The sequence below is a fragment of the Salmo salar genome, chromosome 18 (assembly GCF_965601325.2).
Source record: "Salmo salar chromosome 18, fSalSal1, whole genome shotgun sequence".
In the NCBI taxonomy this organism is placed as follows: domain Eukaryota; kingdom Metazoa; phylum Chordata; class Actinopteri; order Salmoniformes; family Salmonidae; genus Salmo; species Salmo salar.
The window spans coordinates 87,955,196-87,980,874 of record NC_138308.1 but is presented as its reverse complement, the minus strand read 5'-3'; the positions used below and the strand labels follow the sequence as shown (position 1 = coordinate 87,980,874).

Sequence of the window (25,679 nt, the reverse complement as noted above, 5' to 3'; positions counted from 1 at the left end):
ACGTTAGAAATGACAAGTATTCCAGAGAAAGCATCTACCATTGTTACACAAGAACCATCAGCTAGCACAGAGACTGTGACAAGCTCGTCTCCCACAATCACTTCTGGGCACACATCTGTGTACTCTGACGTTACAAGTGAGTCTCTAACTAGCACTGCTGGTACCTCAACATCAAGTATTGCATCAACAACAACTTCTGAAGCAAACACATCTGCTGAAGAATCAACATCGACCTCAGCTGGTTTAACAAGTGCAAATGTGGAAGCTACGTTTTCAACATCGGGAGTGACTATGACACCAGAAACAGCCAAAGATACAATGGAAACAACTACAGCTATGTCCTCAGGTGTAACAGAAACTTCAACCAGTACCTCGACGGAAACAAGTCCCTCACAACCTTCTACAATTACCAGTGAGCCTGCCACTACAAATGAAAGAACTTCAGCAGTCACAGACGGGCAAATATCTTCCACTACCGTTGGACTCTCATCTACCCAGAGAACTGAAAGTACAACTGCAGACCCAACTGACTCCACAACTGCAGCGGGAACGACCGCTGAAGAACACACAACAACGTTAGAAATGACAAGTATTCCAGCTGAAGCATCTACCATTGTTACACAAGAACCATCAGCTAGCACAGAGACTGTGACAAGCCCGTCTCCCACAATCACTTCTGGTCACACATCAGTGTCCTCTGACGTTACAAGTGAGTCTCTAACTAGCACTGCTGGTACCTCAACATCAAGTAAGGCATCAACAACAACTTCTGAAGAAAGCACATCTGCTGAAGAATCAACATCGACCTCAGCTGGTTTAACAAGTGCAAATGTGGAAGCTACGTTTTCAACATCGGGAGTGACTATGACACCAGAAACAGCCAAAGATACAATGGAAACAACTACAGCTATGTCCTCAGGTGTAACAGAAACTTCAACCAGTACCTCGCCGGAAACAAGTCCCTCACAACCTTCTACGATTACCAGTGAGCCTGCCACTACAAATGAACGAACTTCAGCAGTCACAGACGGGCAAATATCTTCCACTACCGTTGGACTCTCATCTACCCAGAGAACTGAAAGTACAACTGCAGACCCAACTGACTCCACAACTGCAGCGGGAACGACCCCTGAAGAACGCACAACAACGTTAGAAATGACAACCTTTTCAGCTGAAACAGCTACCATGGTTACACAAGAACCATCAGCTAGCCCAGAGACTGTGACAAGCCCATCTCCCACAATTACTTCTGGTCACACATCAGTGCCCTCTGACGTTACAAGTGAGTCTCTAACTAGCACTGCTGGTACCTCAACTCCAAGTAAGGGATCAACAACTTCTGAAGTAAACACATCTGCTGAAGAATCGAAAGCGACCTCAGCTAGTTTAACAACTGCGGAAGCTACGTTTTCAACATCGGGAGTGACCATGACACCAGAATCAACCAAAGACACAATGGAAACAACTACAGCTATGTCCTCAGGTGTAACAGAAACTTCAACCAGTACCTCGCCGGAAACAAGTCCCTCACAACCTTCTACGATTACCAGTGAGCCTGCCACTACAAATGAACGAACTTCAGCAGTCACAGACGGGCAAATATCTTCCACTACCGTTGGACTCTCATCTACCCAGAGAACTGAAAGTACAACTGCAGACCCAACTGACTCCACAACTGCAGCGGGAACGACCGCTGAAGAACACACAACAACGTTAGAAATGACAAGTATTCCAGCTGAAGCATCTACCATTGTTACACAAGAACCATCAGCTAGCACAGAGACTGTGACAAGCCCGTCTCCCACAATCACTTCTGGGCACACATCAGTGTCCTCTGACGTTACAAGTGAGTCTCTAACTAGCACTGCTGGTACCTCAACATCAAGTAAGGGATCAACAACTTCTGAAGTAAACACATCTGCTGAAGAATCGATAGCGACCTCAGCTAGTTTAACAACAGCGGAAGCTACGTTTTCAACATCGGGAGTGACCATGACACCAGAATCAACCAAAGACACAATGGAAACAACTACAGCTATGTCCTCAGGTGTAACAGAAACTTCAACCAGTACCTCGCCGGAAACAAGTCCCTCACAACCTTCTACAATTACCAGTGAGCCTGCCACTACAAATGAACGAACTTCAGCAGTCACAGACGGGCAAATATCTTCCACTACCGTTGGACTCTCATCTACCCAGAGAACTGAAAGTACAACTGCAGACCCAACTGACTCCACAACTGCAGCGGGAACGACCGCTGAAGAACACACAACAACGTTAGAAATGACAAGTATTCCAGCTGAAGCATCTACCATTGTTACAGAAGAACCATCAGCTAGCACAGAGACTGTGACAAGCCCGTCTCCCACAATCACTTCTGGTCACACATCAGTGTCCTCTGACGTTACAAGTGAGTCTCTAACTAGCACTGCTGGTACCTCAACATCAAGTAAGGCATCAACAACAACTTCTGAAGAAAGCACATCTGCTGAAGAATCAACATCGACCTCAGCTGGTTTAACAAGTGCAAATGTGGAAGCTACGTTTTCAACATCGGGAGTGACTATGACACCAGAAACAGCCAAAGATACAATGGAAACAACTACAGCTATGTCCTCAGGTGTAACAGAAACTTCAACCAGTACCTCGCCGGAAACAAGTCCCTCACAACCTTCTACGATTACCAGTGAGCCTGCCACTACAAATGAACGAACTTCAGCAGTCACAGACGGGCAAATATCTTCCACTACCGTTGGACTCTCATCTACCCAGAGAACTGAAAGTACAACTGCAGACCCAACTGACTCCACAACTGCAGCGGGAACGACCCCTGAAGAACGCACAACAACGTTAGAAATGACAACATTTTCAGCTGAAACAGCTACCATGGTTACACAAGAACCATCAGCTAGCCCAGAGACTGTGACAAGCCCATCTCCCACAATTACTTCTGGTCACACATCAGTGCCCTCTGACGTTACAAGTGAGTCTCTAACTAGCACTGCTGGTACCTCAACTCCAAGTAAGGGATCAACAACTTCTGAAGTAAACACATCTGCTGAAGAATCGATAGCGACCTCAGCTAGTTTAACAACTGCGGAAGCTACGTTTTCAACATCGGGAGTCACCATGACACCAGAATCAACCAAAGACACAATGGAAACAACTACAGCTATGTCCTCAGGTGTAACAGAAACTTCAACCAGTACCTCGCCGGAAACAAGTCCCTCACAACCTTCTACGATTACCAGTGAGCCTGCCACTACAAATGAACTAACTTCAGCAGTCACAGAGGGGCAAATATCGGCCACAACCGTTGGACTCTCATCTACCCAGGGAACTGAAAGTACAACTACAGACCCAACTGTCTCCACAACTGCAGCGGGAACGACCCCTGAAGAACACACAACAACGTTAGAAATGACAACAATTTCAGCTGAAACAGCTACCATTGTTACAGAAGAACCATCAGCTAGCCCGGAGACTGTAACAAGCCTGTCTCCCACAATTACTTCTGATCAAACATCAGTGCCCTCTGACATTACAAGTGAGTCATTACCTAGCACTGCTGGTACCTCAACATCAAGTGAGGCATCAACAACAACTTCTGAAGCAAACACATCTGCTGAAGAATCAACATCGACCTCAGCTGGTTTAACAAGTGCAAATGTGGAAGCTACGTTTTCAACATCGGGAGTGACTATGACACCAGAAACAGCCAAAGAAACAATGGAAACAACTACAGCTATGTCCTCAGGTGTAACAGAAACTTCAACCAGTACCTCGCCGGAAACAAGTCCCTCACAACCTTCTACAATTACCAGTGAGCCTGCCACTACAAATGAACGAACTTCAGCAGTCACAGACGGGCAAATATCTTCCACTACCGTTGGACTCTCATCTACCCAGAGAACTGAAAGTACAACTGCAGACCCAACTGACTCCACAACTGCAGCGGGAACGACCGCTGAAGAACACACAACAACGTTAGAAATGACAAGTATTCCAGCTGAAGCATCTACCATTGTTACAGAAGAACCATCAGCTAGCACAGAGACTGTGACAAGCCCGTCTCCCACAATCACTTCTGGTCACACATCAGTGTCCTCTGACGTTACAAGTGAGTCTCTAACTAGCACTGCTGGTACCTCAACATCAAGTAAGGCATCAACAACAACTTCTGAAGAAAGCACATCTGCTGAAGAATCAACATCGACCTCAGCTGGTTTAACAAGTGCAAATGTGGAAGCTACGTTTTCAACATCGGGAGTGACTATGACACCAGAAACAGCCAAAGATACAATGGAAACAACTACAGCTATGTCCTCAGGTGTAACAGAAACTTCAACCAGTACCTCGCCGGAAACAAGTCCCTCACAACCTTCTACGATTACCAGTGAGCCTGCCACTACAAATGAACGAACTTCAGCAGTCACAGACGGGCAAATATCTTCCACTACCGTTGGACTCTCATCTACCCAGAGAACTGAAAGTACAACTGCAGACCCAACTGACTCCACAACTGCAGCGGGAACGACCGCTGAAGAACACACAACAACGTTAGAAATGACAAGTATTCCAGCTGAAGCATCTACCATTGTTACAGAAGAACCATCAGCTAGCACAGAGACTGTGACAAGCCCGTCTCCCACAATCACTTCTGGTCACACATCAGTGTCCTCTGACGTTACAAGTGAGTCTCTAACTAGCACTGCTGGTACCTCAACATCAAGTAAGGCATCAACAACAACTTCTGAAGAAAGCACATCTGCTGAAGAATCAACATCGACCTCAGCTGGTTTAACAAGTGCAAATGTGGAAGCTACGTTTTCAACATCGGGAGTGACTATGACACCAGAAACAGCCAAAGATACAATGGAAACAACTACAGCTATGTCCTCAGGTGTAACAGAAACTTCAACCAGTACCTCGCCGGAAACAAGTCCCTCACAACCTTCTACGATTACCAGTGAGCCTGCCACTACAAATGAACGAACTTCAGCAGTCACAGACGGGCAAATATCTTCCACTACCGTTGGACTCTCATCTACCCAGAGAACTGAAAGTACAACTGCAGACCCAACTGACTCCACAACTGCAGCGGGAACGACCCCTGAAGAACGCACAACAACGTTAGAAATGACAACATTTTCAGCTGAAACAGCTACCATGGTTACACAAGAACCATCAGCTAGCCCAGAGACTGTGACAAGCCCATCTCCCACAATTACTTCTGGTCACACATCAGTGCCCTCTGACGTTACAAGTGAGTCTCTAACTAGAACTGCTGGTACCTCAACTCCAAGTAAGGGATCAACAACTTCTGAAGTAAACACATCTGCTGAAGAATCGATAGCGACCTCAGCTAGTTTAACAACTGCGGAAGCTACGTTTTCAACATCGGGAGTGACCATGACACCAGAATCAACCAAAGACACAATGGAAACAACTACAGCTATGTCCTCAGGTGTAACAGAAACTTCAACCAGTACCTCGCCGGAAACAAGTCCCTCACAACCTTCTACGATTACCAGTGAGCCTGCCACTACAAATGAACTAACTTCAGCAGTCACAGAGGGGCAAATATCGGCCACAACCGTTGGACTCTCATCTACCCAGGGAACTGAAAGTACAACTGCAGACCCAACTGTCTCCACAACTGCAGCGGGAACGACCCCTGAAGAACACACAACAACGTTAGAAATGACGACAATTTCAGCTGAAACAGCTACCATTGTTACAGAAGAACCATCAGCTAGCCCGGAGACTGTAACAAGCCTGTCTCCCACAATTACTTCTGATCAAACATCAGTGCCCTCTGACATTACAAGTGAGTCATTACCTAGCACTGCTGGTACCTCAACATCAAGTGAGGCATCAACAACAACTTCTGAAGCAAGCACATCTGCTGAAGAATCAACATCGACCACAGCTGGTTTAACAAGTGCAACTGTGGAAGCTACGTTTTCAACATCGGAAGTGACAATGACACCAGAAACAGCCAAAGACACAATGGAAACAACTACAGCTATGTCCTCAGGTGTAACAGAAACTTCAACCAGTACCTCGCCGGAAACAAGTCCCTCACAACCTTCTACGATTACCAGTGAGCCTGCCACTACAAATGAACGAACTTCAGCAGTCACAGACGGGCAAATATCTTCCACTACCGTTGGACTCTCATCTACCCAGAGAACTGAAAGTACAACTGCAGACCCAACTGACTCCACAACTGCAGCGGGAACGACCGCTGAAGAACACACAACAACGTTAGAAATGACAAGTATTCCAGCTGAAGCATCTACCATTGTTACACAAGAACCATCAGCTAGCACAGAGACTGTGACAAGCCCGTCTCCCACAATCACTTCTGGGCACACATCAGTGTCCTCTGACGTTACAAGTGAGTCTCTAACTAGCACTGCTGGTACCTCAACATCAAGTAAGGGATCAACAACTTCTGAAGTAAACACATCTGCTGAAGAATCGATAGCAACCTCAGCTAGTTTAACAACAGCGGAAGCTACGTTTTCAACATCGGGAGTGACCATGACACCAGAATCAACCAAAGACACAATGGAAACAACTACAGCTATGTCCTCAGGTGTAACAGAAACTTCAACCAGTACCTCGCCGGAAACAAGTCCCTCACAACCTTCTACAATTACAAGTGAGCCTGCCACTACAAATGAACTAACTTCAGCAGTCACAGAGGGGCAAATATCGGCCACAACCGTTGGACTCTCATCTACCCAGGGAACTGAAAGTACAACTACAGACCCAACTGTCTCCACAACTGCAGCGGGAACGACCCCTGAAGAACACACAACAACGTTAGAAATGACAACAATTTCAGCTAAAACAGCTACCATTGTTACAGAAGAACCATCAGCTAGCCCGGAGACTGTAACAAGCCTGTCTCCCACAATTACTTCTGATCAAACATCAGTGCCCTCTGACATTACAAGTGAGTCATTACCTAGCACTGCTGGTACCTCAACATCAAGTGAGGCATCAACAACAACTTCTGAAGCAAGCACATCTGCTGAAGAATCAACATCGACCACAGCTGGTTTAACAAGTGCAACTGTGGAAGCTACGTTTTCAACATCGGAAGTGACAATGACACCAGAAACAGCCAAAGACACAATGGAAACAACTACAGCTATGTCCTCAGGTGTAACAGAAACTTCAACCAGTACCTCGCCGGAAACAAGTCCCTCACAACCTTCTACGATTACCAGTGAGCCTGCCACTACAAATGAACGAACTTCAGCAGTCACAGACGGCCAAATATCTTCCACTACCGTTGGACTCTCATCTACCCAGAGAACTGAAAGTACAACTGCAGACCCAACTGACTCCACAACTGCAGCGGGAACGACCGCTGAAGAACACACAACAACGTTAGAAATGACAAGTATTCCAGCTGAAGCATCTACCATTGTTACACAAGAACCATCAGCTAGCACAGAGACTGTGACAAGCCCGTCTCCCACAATCACTTCTGGGCACACATCAGTGTCCTCTGACGTTACAAGTGAGTCTCTAACTAGCACTGCTGGTACCTCAACATCAAGTAAGGGATCAACAACTTCTGAAGTAAACACATCTGCTGAAGAATCGATAGCAACCTCAGCTAGTTTAACAACAGCGGAAGCTACGTTTTCAACATCGGGAGTGACCATGACACCAGAATCAACCAAAGACACAATGGAAACAACTACAGCTATGTCCTCAGGTGTAACAGAAACTTCAACCAGTACCTCGCCGGAAACAAGTCCCTCACAACCTTCTACAATTACAAGTGAGCCTGCCACTACAAATGAACTAACTTCAGCAGTCACAGAGGGGCAAATATCGGCCACAACCGTTGGACTCTCATCTACCCAGGGAACTGAAAGTACAACTACAGACCCAACTGTCTCCACAACTGCAGCGGGAACGACCCCTGAAGAACACACAACAACGTTAGAAATGACAACAATTTCAGCTGAAACAGCTACCATTGTTACAGAAGAACCATCAGCTAGCCCGGAGACTGTAACAAGCCTGTCTCCCACAATTACTTCTGATCAAACATCAGTGCCCTCTGACATTACAAGTGAGTCATTACCTAGCACTGCTGGTACCTCAACATCAAGTGAGGCATCAACAACAACTTCTGAAGCAAGCACATCTGCTGAAGAATCAACATCGACCACAGCTGGTTTAACAAGTGCAACTGTGGAAGCTACGTTTTCAACATCGGAAGTGACAATGACACCAGAAACAGCCAAAGACACAATGGAAACAACTACAGCTATGTCCTCAGGTGTAACAGAAACTTCAACCAGTACCTCGCCGGAAACAAGTCCCTCACAACCTTCTACGATTACCAGTGAGCCTGCCACTACAAATGAACGAACTTCAGCAGTCACAGACGGCCAAATATCTTCCACTACCGTTGGACTCTCATCTACCCAGAGAACTGAAAGTACAACTGCAGACCCAACTGACTCCACAACTGCAGCGGGAACGACCGCTGAAGAACACACAACAACGTTAGAAATGACAAGTATTCCAGCTGAAGCATCTACCATTGTTACACAAGAACCATCAGCTAGCACAGAGACTGTGACAAGCCCGTCTCCCACAATCACTTCTGGGCACACATCAGTGTCCTCTGACGTTACAAGTGAGTCTCTAACTAGCACTGCTGGTACCTCAACATCAAGTAAGGGATCAACAACTTCTGAAGTAAACACATCTGCTGAAGAATCGATAGCGACCTCAGCTAGTTTAACAACTGCGGAAGCTACGTTTTCAACATCGGGAGTGACCATGACACCAGAATCAACCAAAGACACAATGGAAACAACTACAGCTATGTCATCAGGTGTAACAGAAACTTCAACCAGTACCTCGCCGGAAACAAGTCCCTCACAACCTTCTACAATTACCAGTGAGCCTGCCACTACAAATGAACTAACTTCAGCAGTCACAGAGGGGCAAATATCGGCCACAACCGTTGGACTCTCATCTACCCAGGGAACTGAAAGTACAACTACAGACCCAACTGTCTCCACAACTGCAGCGGGAACGACCCCTGAAGAACACACAACAACGTTAGAAATGACAACAATTTCAGCTGAAACAGCTACCATTGTTACAGAAGAACCAACAGCTAGCCCGGAGACTGTAACAAGCCTGTCTCCCACAATTACTTCTGATCAAACATCAGTGCCCTCTGACGTTACAAGTGAGTCTCTAACTAGCACTGCTGGTACCTCAACTCCAAGTAAGGGATCAACAACTTCTGAAGTAAACACATCTGCTGAAGAATCGATAGCGACCTCAGCTAGTTTAACAACTGCGGAAGCTACGTTTTCAACATCGGGAGTGACCATGACACCAGAATCAACCAAAGACACAATGGAAACAACTACAGCTATGTCCTCAGGTGTAACAGAAACTTCAACAAGTACCTCGCCGGAAACAAGTCCCTCACAACCTTCTCCGATTACCAGTGAGCCTGCCACTACAAATCAACGAACTTCAGCAGTCACAGACGGGCAAATATCTTCCACTACCGTTGGACTCTCACCTACCCAGAGAACTGAAAGTACAACTGCAGACCCATCTGACTCCACAACTGCAGTGGGAACGACCGCTGAAGAACACACAACAACGTTAGAAATGACAAGTATTCCAGAGAAAGCATCTACCATTGTTACACAAGAACCATCAGCTAGCACAGAGACTGTGACAAGCTCGTCTCCCACAATCACTTCTGGGCACACATCTGTGTACTCTGACGTTACAAGTGAGTCTCTAACTAGCACTGCTGGTACCTCAACATCAAGTATTGCATCAACAACAACTTCTGAAGCAAACACATCTGCTGAAGAATCAACATCGACCTCAGCTGGTTTAACAAGTGCAAATGTGGAAGCTACGTTTTCAACATCGGGAGTGACTATGACACCAGAAACAGCCAAAGACACAATGGAAACAACTATAGCTATGTCCTCAGGTGTAACAGAAACTTCAACCAGTACCCCGCCGGAAACAAGTCCCTCACAACGTTCTACGATTACCAGTGAGCCTGCCACTACAAATGAACTAACTTCAGCAGTCACAGAGGGGCAAATATCGGCCACAACCGTTGGACTCTCATCTACCCAGGGAACTGAAAGTACAACTGCAGACCCAACTGTCTCCACAACTGCAGCGGGAACGACCCCTGAAGAACACACAACAACGTTAGAAATGACAACAATTTCAGCTGAAACAGCTACCATTGTTACAGAAGAACCATCAGCTAGCCCGGAGACTGTAACAAGCCTGTCTCCCACAATTACTTCTGATCAAACATCAGTGCCCTCTGACATTACAAGTGAGTCATTACCTAGCACTGCTGGTACCTCAACATCAAGTGAGGCATCAACAACAACTTCTGAAGCAAACACATCTGCTGAAGAATCAACATCGACCACAGCTGGTTTAACAAGTGCAACTGTGGAAGCTACGTTTTCAACATCGGAAGTGACAATGACACCAGAAACAGCCAAAGACACAATGGAAACAACTACAGCTATGTCCTCAGGTGTAACAGAAACTTCAACCAGTACCTCGCCGGAAACAAGTCCCTCACAACCTTCTACGATTACCAGTGAGCCTGCCACTACAAATGAACGAACTTCAGCAGTCACAGACGGGCAAATATCTTCCACTACCGTTGGACTCTCATCTACCCAGAGAACTGAAAGTACAACTGCAGACCCAACTGACTCCACAACTGCAGCGGGAACGAACCCTGAAGAACGCACAACAACGTTAGAAATGACAACATTTTCAGCTGAAACAGCTACCATGGTTACACAAGAACCATCAGCTAGCCCAGAGACTGTGACAAGCCCATCTCCCACAATTACTTCTGGTCACACATCAGTGCCCTCTGACGTTACAAGTGAGTCTCTAACTAGCACTGCTGGTACCTCAACTCCAAGTAAGGGATCAACAACTTCTGAAGTAAACACATCTGCTGAAGAATCGATAGCGACCTCAGCTAGTTTAACAACTGCGGAAGCTACGTTTTCAACATCGGGAGTGACCATGACACCAGAATCAACCAAAGACACAATGGAAACAACTACAGCTATGTCCTCAGGTGTAACAGAAACTTCAACCAGTACCTCGCCGGAAACAAGTCCCTCACAACCTTCTACGATTACCAGTGAGCTTGCCACTACAAATGAACTAACTTCAGCAGTCACAGAGGGGCAAATATCGGCCACAACCGTTGGACTCTCATCTACCCAGGGAACTGAAAGTACAACTGCAGACCCAACTGACTCCACAACTGCAGCGGGAACGACCGCTGAAGAACACACAACAACGTTAGAAATGACAAGTATTCCAGCTGAAGCATCTACCATTGTTACACAAGAACCATCAGCTTGCACAGAGACTGTGACAAGCCCGTCTCCCACAATCACTTCTGGGCACACATCAGTGTCCTCTGACGTTACAAGTGAGTCTCTAACTAGCACTGCTGGTACCTCAACATCAAGTAAGGGATCAACAACTTCTGAAGTAAACACATCTGCTGAAGAATCGATAGCGACCTCAGCTAGTTTAACAACTGCGGAAGCTACGTTTTCAACATCGGGAGTCACCATGACACCAGAATCAACCAAAGACACAATGGAAACAACTACAGCTATGTCCTCAGGTGTAACAGAAACTTCAACCAGTACCTCGCCGGAAACAAGTCCCTCACAACCTTCTACGATTACCGGTGAGCTTGCCACTACAAATGAACTAACTTCAGCAGTCACAGAGGGGCAAATATCGGCCACAACCGTTGGACTCTCATCTACCCAGGGAACTGAAAGTACAACTGCAGACCCAACTGTCTCCACAACTGCAGCGGGAACGACCCCTGAAGAACACACAACAACGTTAGAAATGACGACAATTTCAGCTGAAACAGCTACCATTGTTACAGAAGAACCATCAGCTAGCCCGGAGACTGTAACAAGCCTGTCTCCCACAATTACTTCTGATCACACATCAGTGCCCTCTGATATTACAAGTGAGTCATTACCTAGCACTGCTGGTACCTCAACATCAAGTGAGAAATCAACAACTTCTGAAGCAAACACATCTGCTGAAGAATCGATAGCGACCTCAGCTAGTTTAACAAGTGCAACTGTGGAAGCTACGTTTTCAACATCGGAAGTGACAATGACACCAGAAACAGCCAAAGACACAATGGAAACAACTACAGCTATGTCTTCAGGTGTAAGAGAAACTTCAACCAGTACCTCGCCGGAAACAAGTCCCTCACAACCTTCTACGATTACCAGTGAGCCTGCCACTACAAATGAACTAACTTCAGCAGTCACGGACAGGCAAACATCTTCCACAACCGTTGGACTCTCATCTACCCAGAGAACTGAAAGTACAACTGCAGACCCAACTGACTCCACAACTGCAGTGGGAACGACCCCTGAAGAACGCACAACAACGTTAGAAATGACAAGTATTCCTGCTGAAGCATCTACCACTGCTGCACAAGAACCATCAGCTAGCCCGGAGACTGTAACAAGCCTGTCTCCCACAATTACTTCTGATCACACATCAATGCCCTCTGACGTTACAAGTGAGTCATTACCTAGCACTGCTGGTACCTCAACATCAAGTAAGGCATCAACAACAACTTCTGAAGAAAGCACATCTGCTGAAGAATCAACATCGACCTCAGCTGGTTTAACAAGTGCAACTGTGGAAGCTACGTTTTCAACATCGGAAGTGACAATGACACCAGAAACAGCCAAAGACACAATGGAAACAACTACAGCTATGTCTTCAGGTGTAAGAGAAACTTCAACCAGTACCTCGCCGGAAACAAGTCCCTCACAACCTTCTACGATTACCAGTGAGCCTGCCACTACAAATGAACTAACTTCAGCAGTCACGGACAGGCAAACATCTGCCACAACCGTTGGACTCTCATCTACCCAGAGAACTGAAAGTACAACTGCAGACCCAACTGACTCCACAACTGCAGTGGGAACGACCCCTGAAGAACGCACAACAACGTTAGAAATGACAAGTATTCCTGCAGAAGCATCTACCACTGCTGCACAAGAACCATCAGCTAGCCCGGAGACTGTAACAAGCCTGTCTCCCACAATTACTTCTGATCACACATCAATGCCCTCTGACGTTACAAGTGAGTCATTACCTAGCACTGCTGGTACCTCAACATTAAGTAAGGCATCAACAACAACTTCTGAAGAAAGCACATCTGCTGAAGAATCAACATCGACCATAGCTGGTTTAACAAGTGCAACTGTGGAAGCTACGTTTTCAACATCGGGAGTGACAATGACACCAGAAACAGCCAAAGACACAATGGAAACAACTACAGCTATGTCCTCAGGTGTAACAGAAACTTCAACCAGTACCTTGCCGGAAAGCCTGTCTGCCACAATCACTTCTGGGCACACATCAGTGTCCTCTGACGTTACAAGTGAGTCTCTAACAAACACTGCTGGTACCTCAACTCCAAGTAAGGCATCAACAACTTCTGAAGCAAACACATCTGCTGAAGAATCGATAGCGACCTCATCTAGTTTAACAAGTGCAACTGTGGAAGCTACGTTTTCAACATCGGGAGTGACTATGACACCAGAATCAACCAAAGACACAATGGAAACAACTATAGCTATGTCCTCAGGTGTAACAGAAACTTCAACCAGTACCTCGCCGGAAACAAGTCCCTCACAACCTTCTACGATTACCAGTGAGCCTGCCACTACAAATGAACGAACTTCAGCAGTCACGGAAGGGCAAGTATCAGCCCCAACCATTGGACTCTCCTCTACCCAGAGACCTGAAAGTACAACTGCAGACCCAACTGACTCCACAACTGCAGCGGGAACGACCCCTGAAGAACACACAACAACGTTAGAAATGACAAGTAGCCAACATACAACATATAGCCTACATACAACATATAGCCAACATATAACATATAGTCAACATATAACACATACAACATGTAACACATACAACATATAGCCAACATATAACACATATAACATATAGTCAACATACAACATATAGCCAACATACAACATATAGTCAACAGACAACATATAGCCAACATATAACATATAGTCAACAGACAACATATAGCCAACATACAACACATAGCCAACATACAACATATAACACATACAACATATAACACATACAACATATAACACATACAACATATAACACATACAACATATAGCCAACATATAACACATACAACATATAGCCAACATATAACATATAGCCAACATACAACATATAGTCAACAGACAACATATAGCCAACATACAACATATAACACATACAACATATAACACATACAACATATAACACATACAACATATAACACATACAACATATAGCCAACATATAACACATACAACATATAGTCAACATACAACATATAGCCAACATACAACATATAGTCAACAGACAACATATAGCCAACATACAACATATAGCTAACATACAACATATAACACATACAACATATAGCCAACATATAACACATACAACATATCGCCAACATATAACACATACAACATATATCCAACATACAACATATATCCAACATACAACATATAGCCAACATACAACATATAGCCAACATACAACATATAGCCAACATATAACACATACAACATAGAGCCAACATACAACATATAGCCAACATACAACATATAGCCAACATACAACATATAGCCAACATATAACACATACAACATATAGCCAACATACAACATATAGTCAACATATAGCCAACATACAACATATAGTCAACATACAACATATAGCCAACATACAACATATAGTCAACATATAGCCAACATATAACACATACAACATATAGCCAACATATAACACATACAACATATAGCCAACATACAACATATAGTCAACATATAGCCAACATATAACACATACAACATATAGCCATCATATAACACATACAACATATAACACATACAACATATAGTCAACATACAACATATAGTCAACATATAACCAACATATAACACATACAACATATAGTCAACATACAACATATAGTCAACATACAACATATAGCCAACATACAACATATAGTCAACATATAGCCAACATATAACACATACAGCATATAGCCAACATACAACATATAGTCAACATACAACATATAGTCAACATACAACATACAACATATAGCCATCATATAACACATACAACATATAGTCAACATATAACACATACAACATATAGCCAACATACAACATATAGTCAACATACAACATATAGTCAACATACAACATATAGTCAACATATAGCCAACATATAACACATACAACATATTGCCAACATACAACATATAGTCAACATACAACATATAGTCAACATACAACATACAACATATAGCCATCATATAACACATACAACATATAACACATACAACATATAGCCAACATACAACACATACAACATATAGCCAACATATAACACATACAACATATAGCCAACATACAACATATAGCCAACATACAACATTTAGCCAACATATAGCCAACATAAAACCAGCACAATGACTCCACTTAACCCTCCATCCTTCTGTGTCCCATCCACCACCCACACAGATGTAACCAGGACTACTGGTACCTAGGCTCCGACTGCTACGGTCCTATCCTGAAGAGGGACCTCTATGCCGCGTTACTGACCCTGGCAGGACTGGTGATAGCAGCCGTGGGGGTCGTGGTGGTCTACGTGCCCTGGCATAGACGACAATTACATAGGTGAGACTGACTACAGATCAACACAGCAGCTAAAAATACAAAATAAATATATATATTATAAGAGTGACAAATGTTTACATGCAGTAAGTGAAGCCTTCACCATCTAGTCATGAGAGAACCCTTCACCATCTGGTGATGAGAGAACCCTTCACCATCTAGTCATGAGAGAACCCTTCACCATCTAGTCATGAGAGAACCCTTCACCATCTAGTGATGAGAGAACCCTTCACCATCTAGTCATGAGAGAACCCTTCACCATCTTGTCATGAGAGAACCCTTCACCATCTTGTCATGAGAGAACCCTTCACCATCTAGTCATGAGAGAACCCTTCACCATCTAGTCATGAGAGAACCCTTCACCATCTAGTCATGAGAGAACCCTTCACCATCTAGTCATGAGAGAACCCTTCACCATCTAGTCATGAGAGAACCCTTCACCATCTGGTGATGAGAGAACCCTTCACCATCTAGTCATGAGAGAACCCTTCACCATCTAGTCATGAGAGAACCCTTCACCATCTAGTGATGAGAGAACCCTTCACCATCTAGTCATGAGAGAACCCTTCACCATCTTGTCATGAGAGAACCCTTCACCATCTAGTCATGAGAGAACCCTTCACCATCTAGTCATGAGAGAACCCTTCACCATCTAGTCATGAGAGAACCCTTCACCATCTAGTCATGAGAGAACCCTTCACCATCTAGTTACGAGAGAACCCTTCACCATCTAGTCATGAGAGAAGCCTTCACCATCTAGTCATGAGAGAAGCCTTCACCATCTAGTCATGAGAGAAGCTAATGTGTGGATTTGTAAAGATAAAACAGCAGGAGTAAGATGTTGGCACAGACAAGCCTGGAGGTGATGTATTACAAAGCTCTGCATTTGTATAGAATTTGGATATGATGAACTCTGATCTCCAACACATATATAACTGTGTAAGAAGTTGGAACTTTGAAACCTGGTTGAGGATGTGATTTTTTTTTTGTAGCAATCAATGACACCAACCAATAATTATTCTCATAACAATGATCATAGTACGATGATCAGCAATGCAAGCTCATAAAGTACGTTTCCTCTCTCCCCTTTCCTTCAGGGTGAAAGACATCCATACTGAACAAGTTAACCAGTGGCTGGAGGAAGACTTTGAATGGCCCAACAGGCCAAATACAGGTGGCCACTTGGTTGGTTCAAGTAGTACCACAGTCCTAACAGGTACACTGTCTAAACCCTACTCTGCCTCACCTGCCATAGGTTATTACTAGAATTGTGTTATAAGGGGTACATTTATAATATTCCATTGTTAAACAGTCTTTTACTTTTATCTGACCTAGTTTTGATTCCGTGCTCTTTTATGATCATATTCTGGATGTTCTATTTCTTACTGTTTGATATTGAACACTGTATTGCTGAGGAAGAGCTTGTCAGTGAGCATTTCTCTGTACTGTTTCCACCTGCTGCATCCTGTGCAAGTAACACGTAAACTTTGATTTCATTTTACTTTAAAAAGTGTGGCATAATGCTGCCCCCTTCCGAAAAATGTATTTTAAAATATTCTTATCTGTAGAGTAGCTTGGCATGTTTTAAAACATGAGTATCTTCAGAGGACCGTTTGTAAATATCATTTTTGTCCCCTTTTATACAGAGAATGAGCCTAACCCACCTTATGGTGGCCGAGTGGGCTTGCAGTACGACGCAGAGAGAGATTCCCTGTCATCCTCCAGTACAAGGCTGCCATCTCCCTACCATGGAACACAGGCACAGGTGGGGATCTATTATAGCTATCCTAGATGCCATCTCCTGCTGTGGTGCCTTTGAGCAAGGCACTTGACTTAACCCATGGCTCACCCTTGTTTCCGACCCCTCTGTCTGTGTCTGTGTGTGTGTGTGGGAGACGAGTGCATGTTACGTAAAGGGTTAAAAAGCAACATAAAAAAGGAAATTCCATGATCTGAAAATGACAATCAAGTCTTCTTTTTCTTCTTCAAAAGGTGTCCAGGAGGAGGTCTGAGACCATCTGCCGTGACTACAGTTCCTGGGGCGCTGATAGGGACGCCATTCAAGTCATACAGACTACTGCCACCTCGTCAGGGCAACATTTTACAATGAGTGACCCTGGCAGCCAATCAGAGGTGGGAACGGATTGTTCATCATAATGCTGTCAAATATGTATGTAATAGGTATGACTGGCCCTCGTAAACTGTTTCAGCCTTCTGGGTGTGCACTTTCCAAGTAAATTACTACATGATTGAGGACACACAGAGGAGCTAGTGATCACTTTAGAAACCTATTGCATACTCAAATACCTGTTTTAAATATTCCCTGACAGCTTAGGATCAGCATACCGGAGATAAGGACTTACTCTGAGATCTAGTGGGACACCTTCAACTCTTAAACAGAATTGGACAAAGAAGAGGATAATACATTTAAAGAAGTGTTTCTCATTGACCAACGGAATAAAACAGACAGAAAATGTATCTCTAACGGACAGTCTCCTCTTTGGGAGCCGAAGCCTGAATAACGGTTGCGGGACAATGCTTTATTAACACTACACAGGATTGTCCAAAGAAGTGTGGTTTCCATGGACTCACTGATACAGGAGTATGTGAAACCAAACCTCAGGTTCCTTAATGGAATAATCTGCTCTCAACTCTATTACCTATCAGGATATCTAAGGAAACAACATGTTTTATATGCTGTACTTCAGTGATGCATGTTTACAATAAGTCTGCCCAATGATATATGTTACTTATACCAGTTTACCAATTAGCATGGCTTGTTTTGCACTTTGGTACTACTTTGGTACTAAAACTAATGAACGTAAATAATGTTGTAATATCACATGTATATAATAATATGGCCTAACAATCTGTCTGTATATAGAACAGATATTGCACAGTGGTAGTTCTTACACACGCAAAACATATTTAAAATGTGTACCAAAAACTAAGTTATTTCCCAACTCATTTTTGTAAACTGCATAATGTTAAACCAATAATACACTTGCAAATTCTGTTTAAAAAATATATAGAACAATAATCGCAACTGATGAAGTTGGCAGTCAAATGAACAATGAATGAATGCCAAAGTGAGCCATTTCTGATCAAATAAATACTGCTGTATTGTGACTGTATATCTCCTTCTTTACCAATAAAGTGCTTACGAACATTCTATGAAATCCTCAAGATTGTCAGCCATTTTGTTTCTCTCAGAATATGAAAATAAACTAAATGGACACTACGGCAACACATCTTCCACCAAATGGATCTGTTACAAGTGCACCATGAAGGGGTTAAAGGGACATAGTCCCAGCCTTCTCACAGTCAGGTTTCCTTTGCGTAGCTGTCCCTGATTTTGCTGACTCGCAATTTGGGCGTTTCTCCTTGGGCTTGTCCATTGGCATGGGAAAGGCTGACAGTGTCAGTTCTGGCTCTTTCCGCTGTCCTCTCCTGCAACACAACCAGCCCTGTCCTTGGCAATGGAATTTGAATTCCTGGCAACAGAGTTGCTGGGCGCAACTGTTGCTGTGGCAGCCACACACTGATTGGCTGAGATGGATTCTGTCCTGTCACTGTTGCCGTCACCTCCTCCTCGATCATCTGGCAGCCCACCAATAGCCGCACACCTCCCTCCTTCTAGCTGACTCTCCTGCAGTGTTTGAGGTGGGGCCCCCGCCTTGTCTCCAGCATCTAAACTGAAGGGCATTTTCATGGCCATCTTCTCTTCTTTGATCTACGGCCGTTGTTCTTCCTCCCGCCGCCACCGGGGACTACCAGGACCGGTGCCTTCCCGGAATGCCTTGGGAACCAGGGCTGAAGACCTCTCATGTACCTAGGGGTGATACGAAAAAAAGATTACACGAGTAATGTCATTTACATTGTGTACAAAACATTAGGAACACCTGCTCTTTCCATGACATAGACTGACCAGGTGAATCCAGGTGAAAGCTATGATCCCTTATTGATGTCACCTGTAAATCCACTTCAATCAGTGTAGATGAAGGGGAGGAGACAGGTTAAAGAAGGATTTTTAATCCTTGAGACAATTGAGATGGGGATAGTGTATGTGTACCATTTAGAGGATGAATGTGCCTGACAAAATATTTAAGTGCCTTTGAATCGGGTATGGTAGTAAGTGCCAGGCACACCGGTTTGAGTGTGTCAAGAACTGCAACGCTGCTGGGTTTTTCACGCTTAACAGTTACAAATTGAAGCTGTGCTGTGGGCAAAAGGGGGTGCAACTTAATATTAGGAAGGTGTTCCTAATGTTATGTACACTCAGTATATATCTCAAACGGGAGAGATGGTGGAAATAATATATTAAAGAGAAAAAAATGTAAGATGGTGGAGAGGTCTCACTAGCAAGAGGGCAAACTCCCTCCCACAGAAATTACTGAGGTGAAGATCTGTTACCCATCAGTAATTCTAGGCCTGGGGGCCTGTACTCACAAAGCGCATCAGAGTAGGAGTGCTGATCTAGGATCAGGTCCCAACTCTTATTTATTAAGATCAGCACTCTTAATCTAGGGGCAGGGCAATTGGATCCTAGATCTGTGGTTTGAGTGTAGAGGCAGAGACATCAGCAGATCCAGTATAACACTTTCTGGGAAGAAGAAGGTAGTGATGAGGAAAATGGGACTGACTGTCATAAGGTACAAAGTGTATAATTGACACACACACACACACACACACACACACACACACACACACACACACACACACACACACACACACACACACACACACACACACACACACACACACACACACACATTAGGTATCGTCTCAACCATTGGAATCAGTCTATAACATTCACTCTGCACATGGACCGTACTCAGGAACATGCTCCCTAGGCCTGTGTATCTAGGAGTGTTCTCATCGCCATGTTACATTTTTCTAGGCCCCAGGATGCTGATGCTGTGACCCAGTAGAGGAGGCTGCAGCAAAGGGCTGTTGTTATGTTGACATACTGGCAGCATCTGGCCCAGTGGAGGTAGTGGTTTGTTGTTCTTGTTGTGTTGTCACACCAGCAGAGACCGGAGAGAACGTTCCTGCCAGCTGAATGACTGGCTGAGTAAAAGTGACGTTGGACGGGCGAGTGTGAGTACCACCTTGTGGCACAGACTGGGACTGCAGTGTTGTAGTAGGACCAGATGAGGCAGAATGGGGCTGTACTGATGGTACAGTGGCTGTGGCAGCCATTTGCACTGATAGCACACTGGACATGGCCAACGGTGAGGATGGCTCCGGAACGGAGCAAAATGGAACGGCATCAAACATGGAAAACCATGTGTTTGATGTATTTGATACCATTCCGCTCCAGCCATTACCACAAGCCCGTCCTCCCGAATTAAGGTGCCACCAACCTCCTGTCGAAATCTGATGGAGGCTGCTGGAGTCGAAGTCGTTGGGTTTACGTCCCATTCTACATTCTGATATTACCATGTTCTAACCAATAGATAATACTGTTCCTGCTATTAATTAGGTGATATAAAAATACTCCCCCATTTATTTATTTTCTCTAAACAGAGGGGGGGGGGACATCACCAAATTCACTGAGAAGACATTACACAGGATGAAGAAACAATACTCTGAGCCGCAGTTCCACGCTACTTGTCCAACTGATACTACATACTCATTGTTGGGGTGGAATTGGCGGGGGGTGTGGGGAGACTGTGGGTGGCTATTTACCATTTCTGTAGATTCCTCATGTTAGAAAAAAGGGTTGGTCCAAATCGGATGTTAGGTACTATATTTATTGAATATTATTAAAATCATATAAATTAAAGTGGCCAATTTGGGTGCAATCAGGTTAATTTCAACAAACATCTGAGACGGCTGGTGTTGATATCTTTTTTTCTTGTGCTTTTTGAGGTGGAACGACCAATGAGCGAAGGCCGAGGTGATGGGCTCCTCCAGGGCTCCAGCAATATCGTGAGCCAGCTCAGCCCACAGCTGGACGACCTTCTGCTGACTCCTCTGCCTCTTCACCAGCCCCACCACCGGTCTCATCACACACATCTGAGACTCCAACCGGTACTGAATCGGAGTAGATAAAGGAGAAACACAATTACATACCGGTAATATAATACCATAATATAACAAACAGAATTGGGTATTTTATATACAGTACAGTACAGTATATATCCATAGGAAACACTGTTGATATGTTGCCAACGAGTATAGCTACAGTGGAAACAGTAATGTTAGCAGACAAAGTTTACACACAAACCACTCGCACTCTCTCTCTCTCACACAGACAGACACAAAGAGAGACAGAGAAACCAAAGAGAGAGAAATAACTAACTTCTGCTGTGGACTGATTGGAAGAGTTTTGTCATCTTCAAATCAAATCAAAAAGATTGTCACATGCGCTGAATACAACAGGTGTAGACCTTACCGTGAAATGTTTACTTACAAGCCCTTAACCAACAATGCAGTTCAAGAAATAGAGTTCAGAAAATATTTACTAAATAAACAAATCTATATCTTCAAAAAGTAACACAAGAAAATGACATAACAATAACGAGGCTATATACAGGGGGTACCGAGTCAATGTGCGTGGGTACAGGGTAGTTGAAGTGATTATGCATAGATAATAAACAGCGAGTAGCAGCAGTGGTCCTGGATGTCAGGAAGCTTGGCCCCAGTGATGTACTGGGCCGTACTCACTACCCTCTGTAGCGCCTTACAGTCAGATGCGGAGCAGTTGCCAAACCAGGCAGTTATGCAACCGGTCAGGATGCTCTCGATCTTGCTCTGCTTGTTGAGGCAGCGCAGCAAGTTTACTTCGGAGCCTGCTTCACGACTGTCTTTTCAGTCTTCTTGTTCACATAGTGCGTTGGTTTTATTCGCGGACGAGAGGGTGTGCTAGCTAGGTATCAAAGACAAACAGTGAGACGGCAAGTAGCAAGCTCTGGTCGGATTTTAACTACGAGCTGACGTTCGACCAGAGCTAGCACGGCGGTAAGAAAAGTCAAGTGGGGTAGCTGCAGACCAATATGGTGACCAGAGTTAAACATTTTATTATTGAAATTCCAAACATTTTGAAGGATACAAATTCAAATGTTTGAAAAATCTATGCATCCTTCTTAAAATGTTTCACATAAAACATCACAAACAGATAAACACAAAAACACACACAGGGTTTTAACATTAAAAGAAATTTGAAAAGGTTAAGAGTATGAATTGATTTCAATACCTTTCTTATCCTTACAAAACATACTTTTCAATGTGGCAAAGTCATTATTTAAGTCTACCTTAAAACATATTGAATAAGATGTATTTTTCCTTCATTTAATTTTATGGATGTGATATTTAGCAAGAATCATAATCAAATGTATTACACACTTTTCGTTAGTGGAGAATCTTGAACTATCCGTAACAAAAAGAACATCACCAGCTTGTAGATGGATGTCCAGCCGAAGAGCCACCCAGAACATAGCCTCATACACACATTGGAAAAACAAATGCCAAAGTGATTCAGTCCCAGATTGACAACATGTACATTTCTCATCAACATTTCAAATGCTTTCATTGGACGGGAAAATATCTAGGAGTTATTTTAAAGAGTGTTTCCCTCACTTTGTTTGTGAGCACACATTTGCATGAGAAAGTCCATACCTTTCACCAATTCACAACATATTGTAAGTTCCACCTACATTTTGCTATTGGAACATCACTATCATAAAAAGCTTTTTCTAAAGAATGAATTACTGAATTGTTTTTTTTTAAATCAGTAATTGCCTAATAACTAGTATGGTTGAATTTCCAAGGGATGGATCTGGATTGACCACAGTTTGTTTCTAAAGGGTTAGAACACCCCCTGGTATTGCTTTACACACTGTTTCATGTTCCTTTGGTGAGACAGGGAGCTCATACGTTGTTAAAAAGTAATTGTACCTTATTTACCTTATTTATATATGTTTTCAAAATCTTTGCTATGAGACTCGAAATTGCCTCCTGTTTCCATTGATCATCCTTGATGTTTCCACATCTTGTATTAAATTCAATTGATTGGACATGACTTGGAAAGGCACACACCTGTCTATGCAAGGTCCCACAGTTGACAGTGCATGTCAGAGCAAAAACCAAGCCATGAGGTTGAAGGACTTGTCCGTAGAGCTCCGAGACAGGATTGTGTCAAGGCACAGATCTGGGGAAGGGTACCAAAACATTTCTGCAGCATTGAAGGTCCCCAAGAACAGTGGCCTCCATCATTCTTAAATGGAAGAGGTTTGGAACCACCAAGACTTCCTAGAGCTGGCCAGCCGGCCAAACTGAGCAATCGGGGGAGAAGGTCTTTGGTCAGGGAGGTGACCAAGAACCCGATGGTCACTCTGACAGAGCTACAGAGTTCCTCTGTGGAGATGGTAGAACCTTCCAGAAGGACAACCATCTCTGCAGCACTCCATCAATCAAGGTTTTTATGGTAGAGTGGCCAGACGGAAGCCACTCCTCAGTAAAAGGCACATGACAGCCCATTTGGAGATTGCCAAAGGGCACTGTGGTGGCTAATTTCTGCATTACCAAATGAGGAGAGTTAAACTTCACACAAGTCAGTTATACTTAAAACTACATCTTAAATTAAGAGCTTTGCAAAAGCACTTGACTTTCAACGATTCCCCATTTCTAATGAACCGTTGAGAGTGTCAACACAATGGCTACTGAGATCTTTATAGCAAAGATCCACCCCCCTTTGACATGACAAACCACAGATAGTTAGGAACGGTTCACAAAGAAAGACTGTTACTTGAGAGAGGGGTATCCACAGCCAGATAGCATTCGCTATAAATTATCATTCAGTTTGGTTCCCTTGACGAGGTTTCTAATCTCGTTCCTGGTACTTCATAGTACAAAAACACCAACTCATCCAATGGCATATTTCAATTGTCAACTCTAAATACTCCCATCTCAAGAAAAACCCCTCTTGACCCCACTCCTGGACAAGCTCACTGAGGGGAGTGAGCCTCTAGGTCATACACTATCCCAGGATAAGTGCAAGATCTAGAGAGAGGACATACAATGGTCCCAGACACTGGCATAAACCTCCTCACAACATAGAAAAGGAGGGAGTGACATGCGCATAGACATTGTGGAGACAAGTAATTGGTTCCCCATTAATCACGCCATCCCTTTACATGGATTAAGAATAGGTAAAGACACAATCACATATGAAGACAATGTTTCATTCTGACTTCTTCCCTCTCTGGGCCCCAAGTGACTGAGCCCTAGCTAAGGGAAAAGTACAACTGTCAACACCAGAGTCCAAAGGGCACGCCATCCTAATGACAAGTATCTCACATAAGCATATTATACAAATAAAACATCTTAATTATCTATGTTACCCAACTAATTCTGATTCATCCACCACAGCACCTAAAGGACTCTCAGACCATGAGAAACAAGATTCTCTGGTCTGATGAAACAAGATTGAACTCTTTGGCCTGAATGCCAAGCTTCACGTCCAGAGGAAACCTGGCACCATCCCTATGGTGTAGCATGGTGGTGGCAGCTTCATGCTGTGGGGATATTTATCAGCAGCAGGGACTGGGAGACTAGTCAGGATTGAGAGAAACATGTAAAGTACAGAGAAATCCTTGATGAAAACCTGCTCCAAAACCTGTTTTTGCTTTGTCATTACGGGGTATTGTGCGTAGATTGATGAGGGAAAAAAAACATTTAATCAATTTTAGAGTAAGGCTGTATCGTAAAACAAAATGTGGGAAAAAAGGGGTCTGAATACTTTCCGAATGCACTGCATGTATACAGATGTCCATCCGAGTTGAGCAGCTGGCACACAAGTAAAATGTCCTTCCTAAACCAATA

The 25,679-nt window shown here is 43.9% G+C and overlaps 1 protein-coding gene across 1 annotated transcript; it reads left to right on the top strand.

The window, feature by feature from the left end:
• Window positions 1-411: 411 nt before the first annotated feature.
• On the top strand, window positions 412-19,037 carry LOC106577917 (uncharacterized). The gene is made up of 6 exons (XM_045701533.2): window positions 412-13,958; window positions 15,699-15,854; window positions 16,949-17,067; window positions 17,498-17,616; window positions 17,844-17,984; window positions 18,182-19,037. The coding sequence occupies exons 1-6, from the start codon at window positions 583-585 to the stop codon at window positions 18,224-18,226; spliced, it is 13,956 nt and encodes a 4,651-aa protein (XP_045557489.2). The 5' UTR covers window positions 412-582; the 3' UTR covers window positions 18,227-19,037.
• The last annotated feature ends 6,642 nt before the right edge of the window (window positions 19,038-25,679 follow it).

Excerpts from the sequence above, each read along its gene's own strand:
- LOC106577917 (XM_045701533.2), top strand. The coding sequence starts at position 583 with ATGACAAGTATTCCAGCTGAAGCATCTACCATTGTTACACAAGAACCA. Across the intron at positions 13,959-15,698 it reads CCTGAAGAACACACAACAAC|ATGTAACCAGGACTACTGGT; the intron begins GTTAGAAATGAC and ends CCACCCACACAG. Across the intron at positions 17,068-17,497 it reads TAGTACCACAGTCCTAACAG|AGAATGAGCCTAACCCACCT; the intron begins GTACACTGTCTA and ends CCTTTTATACAG.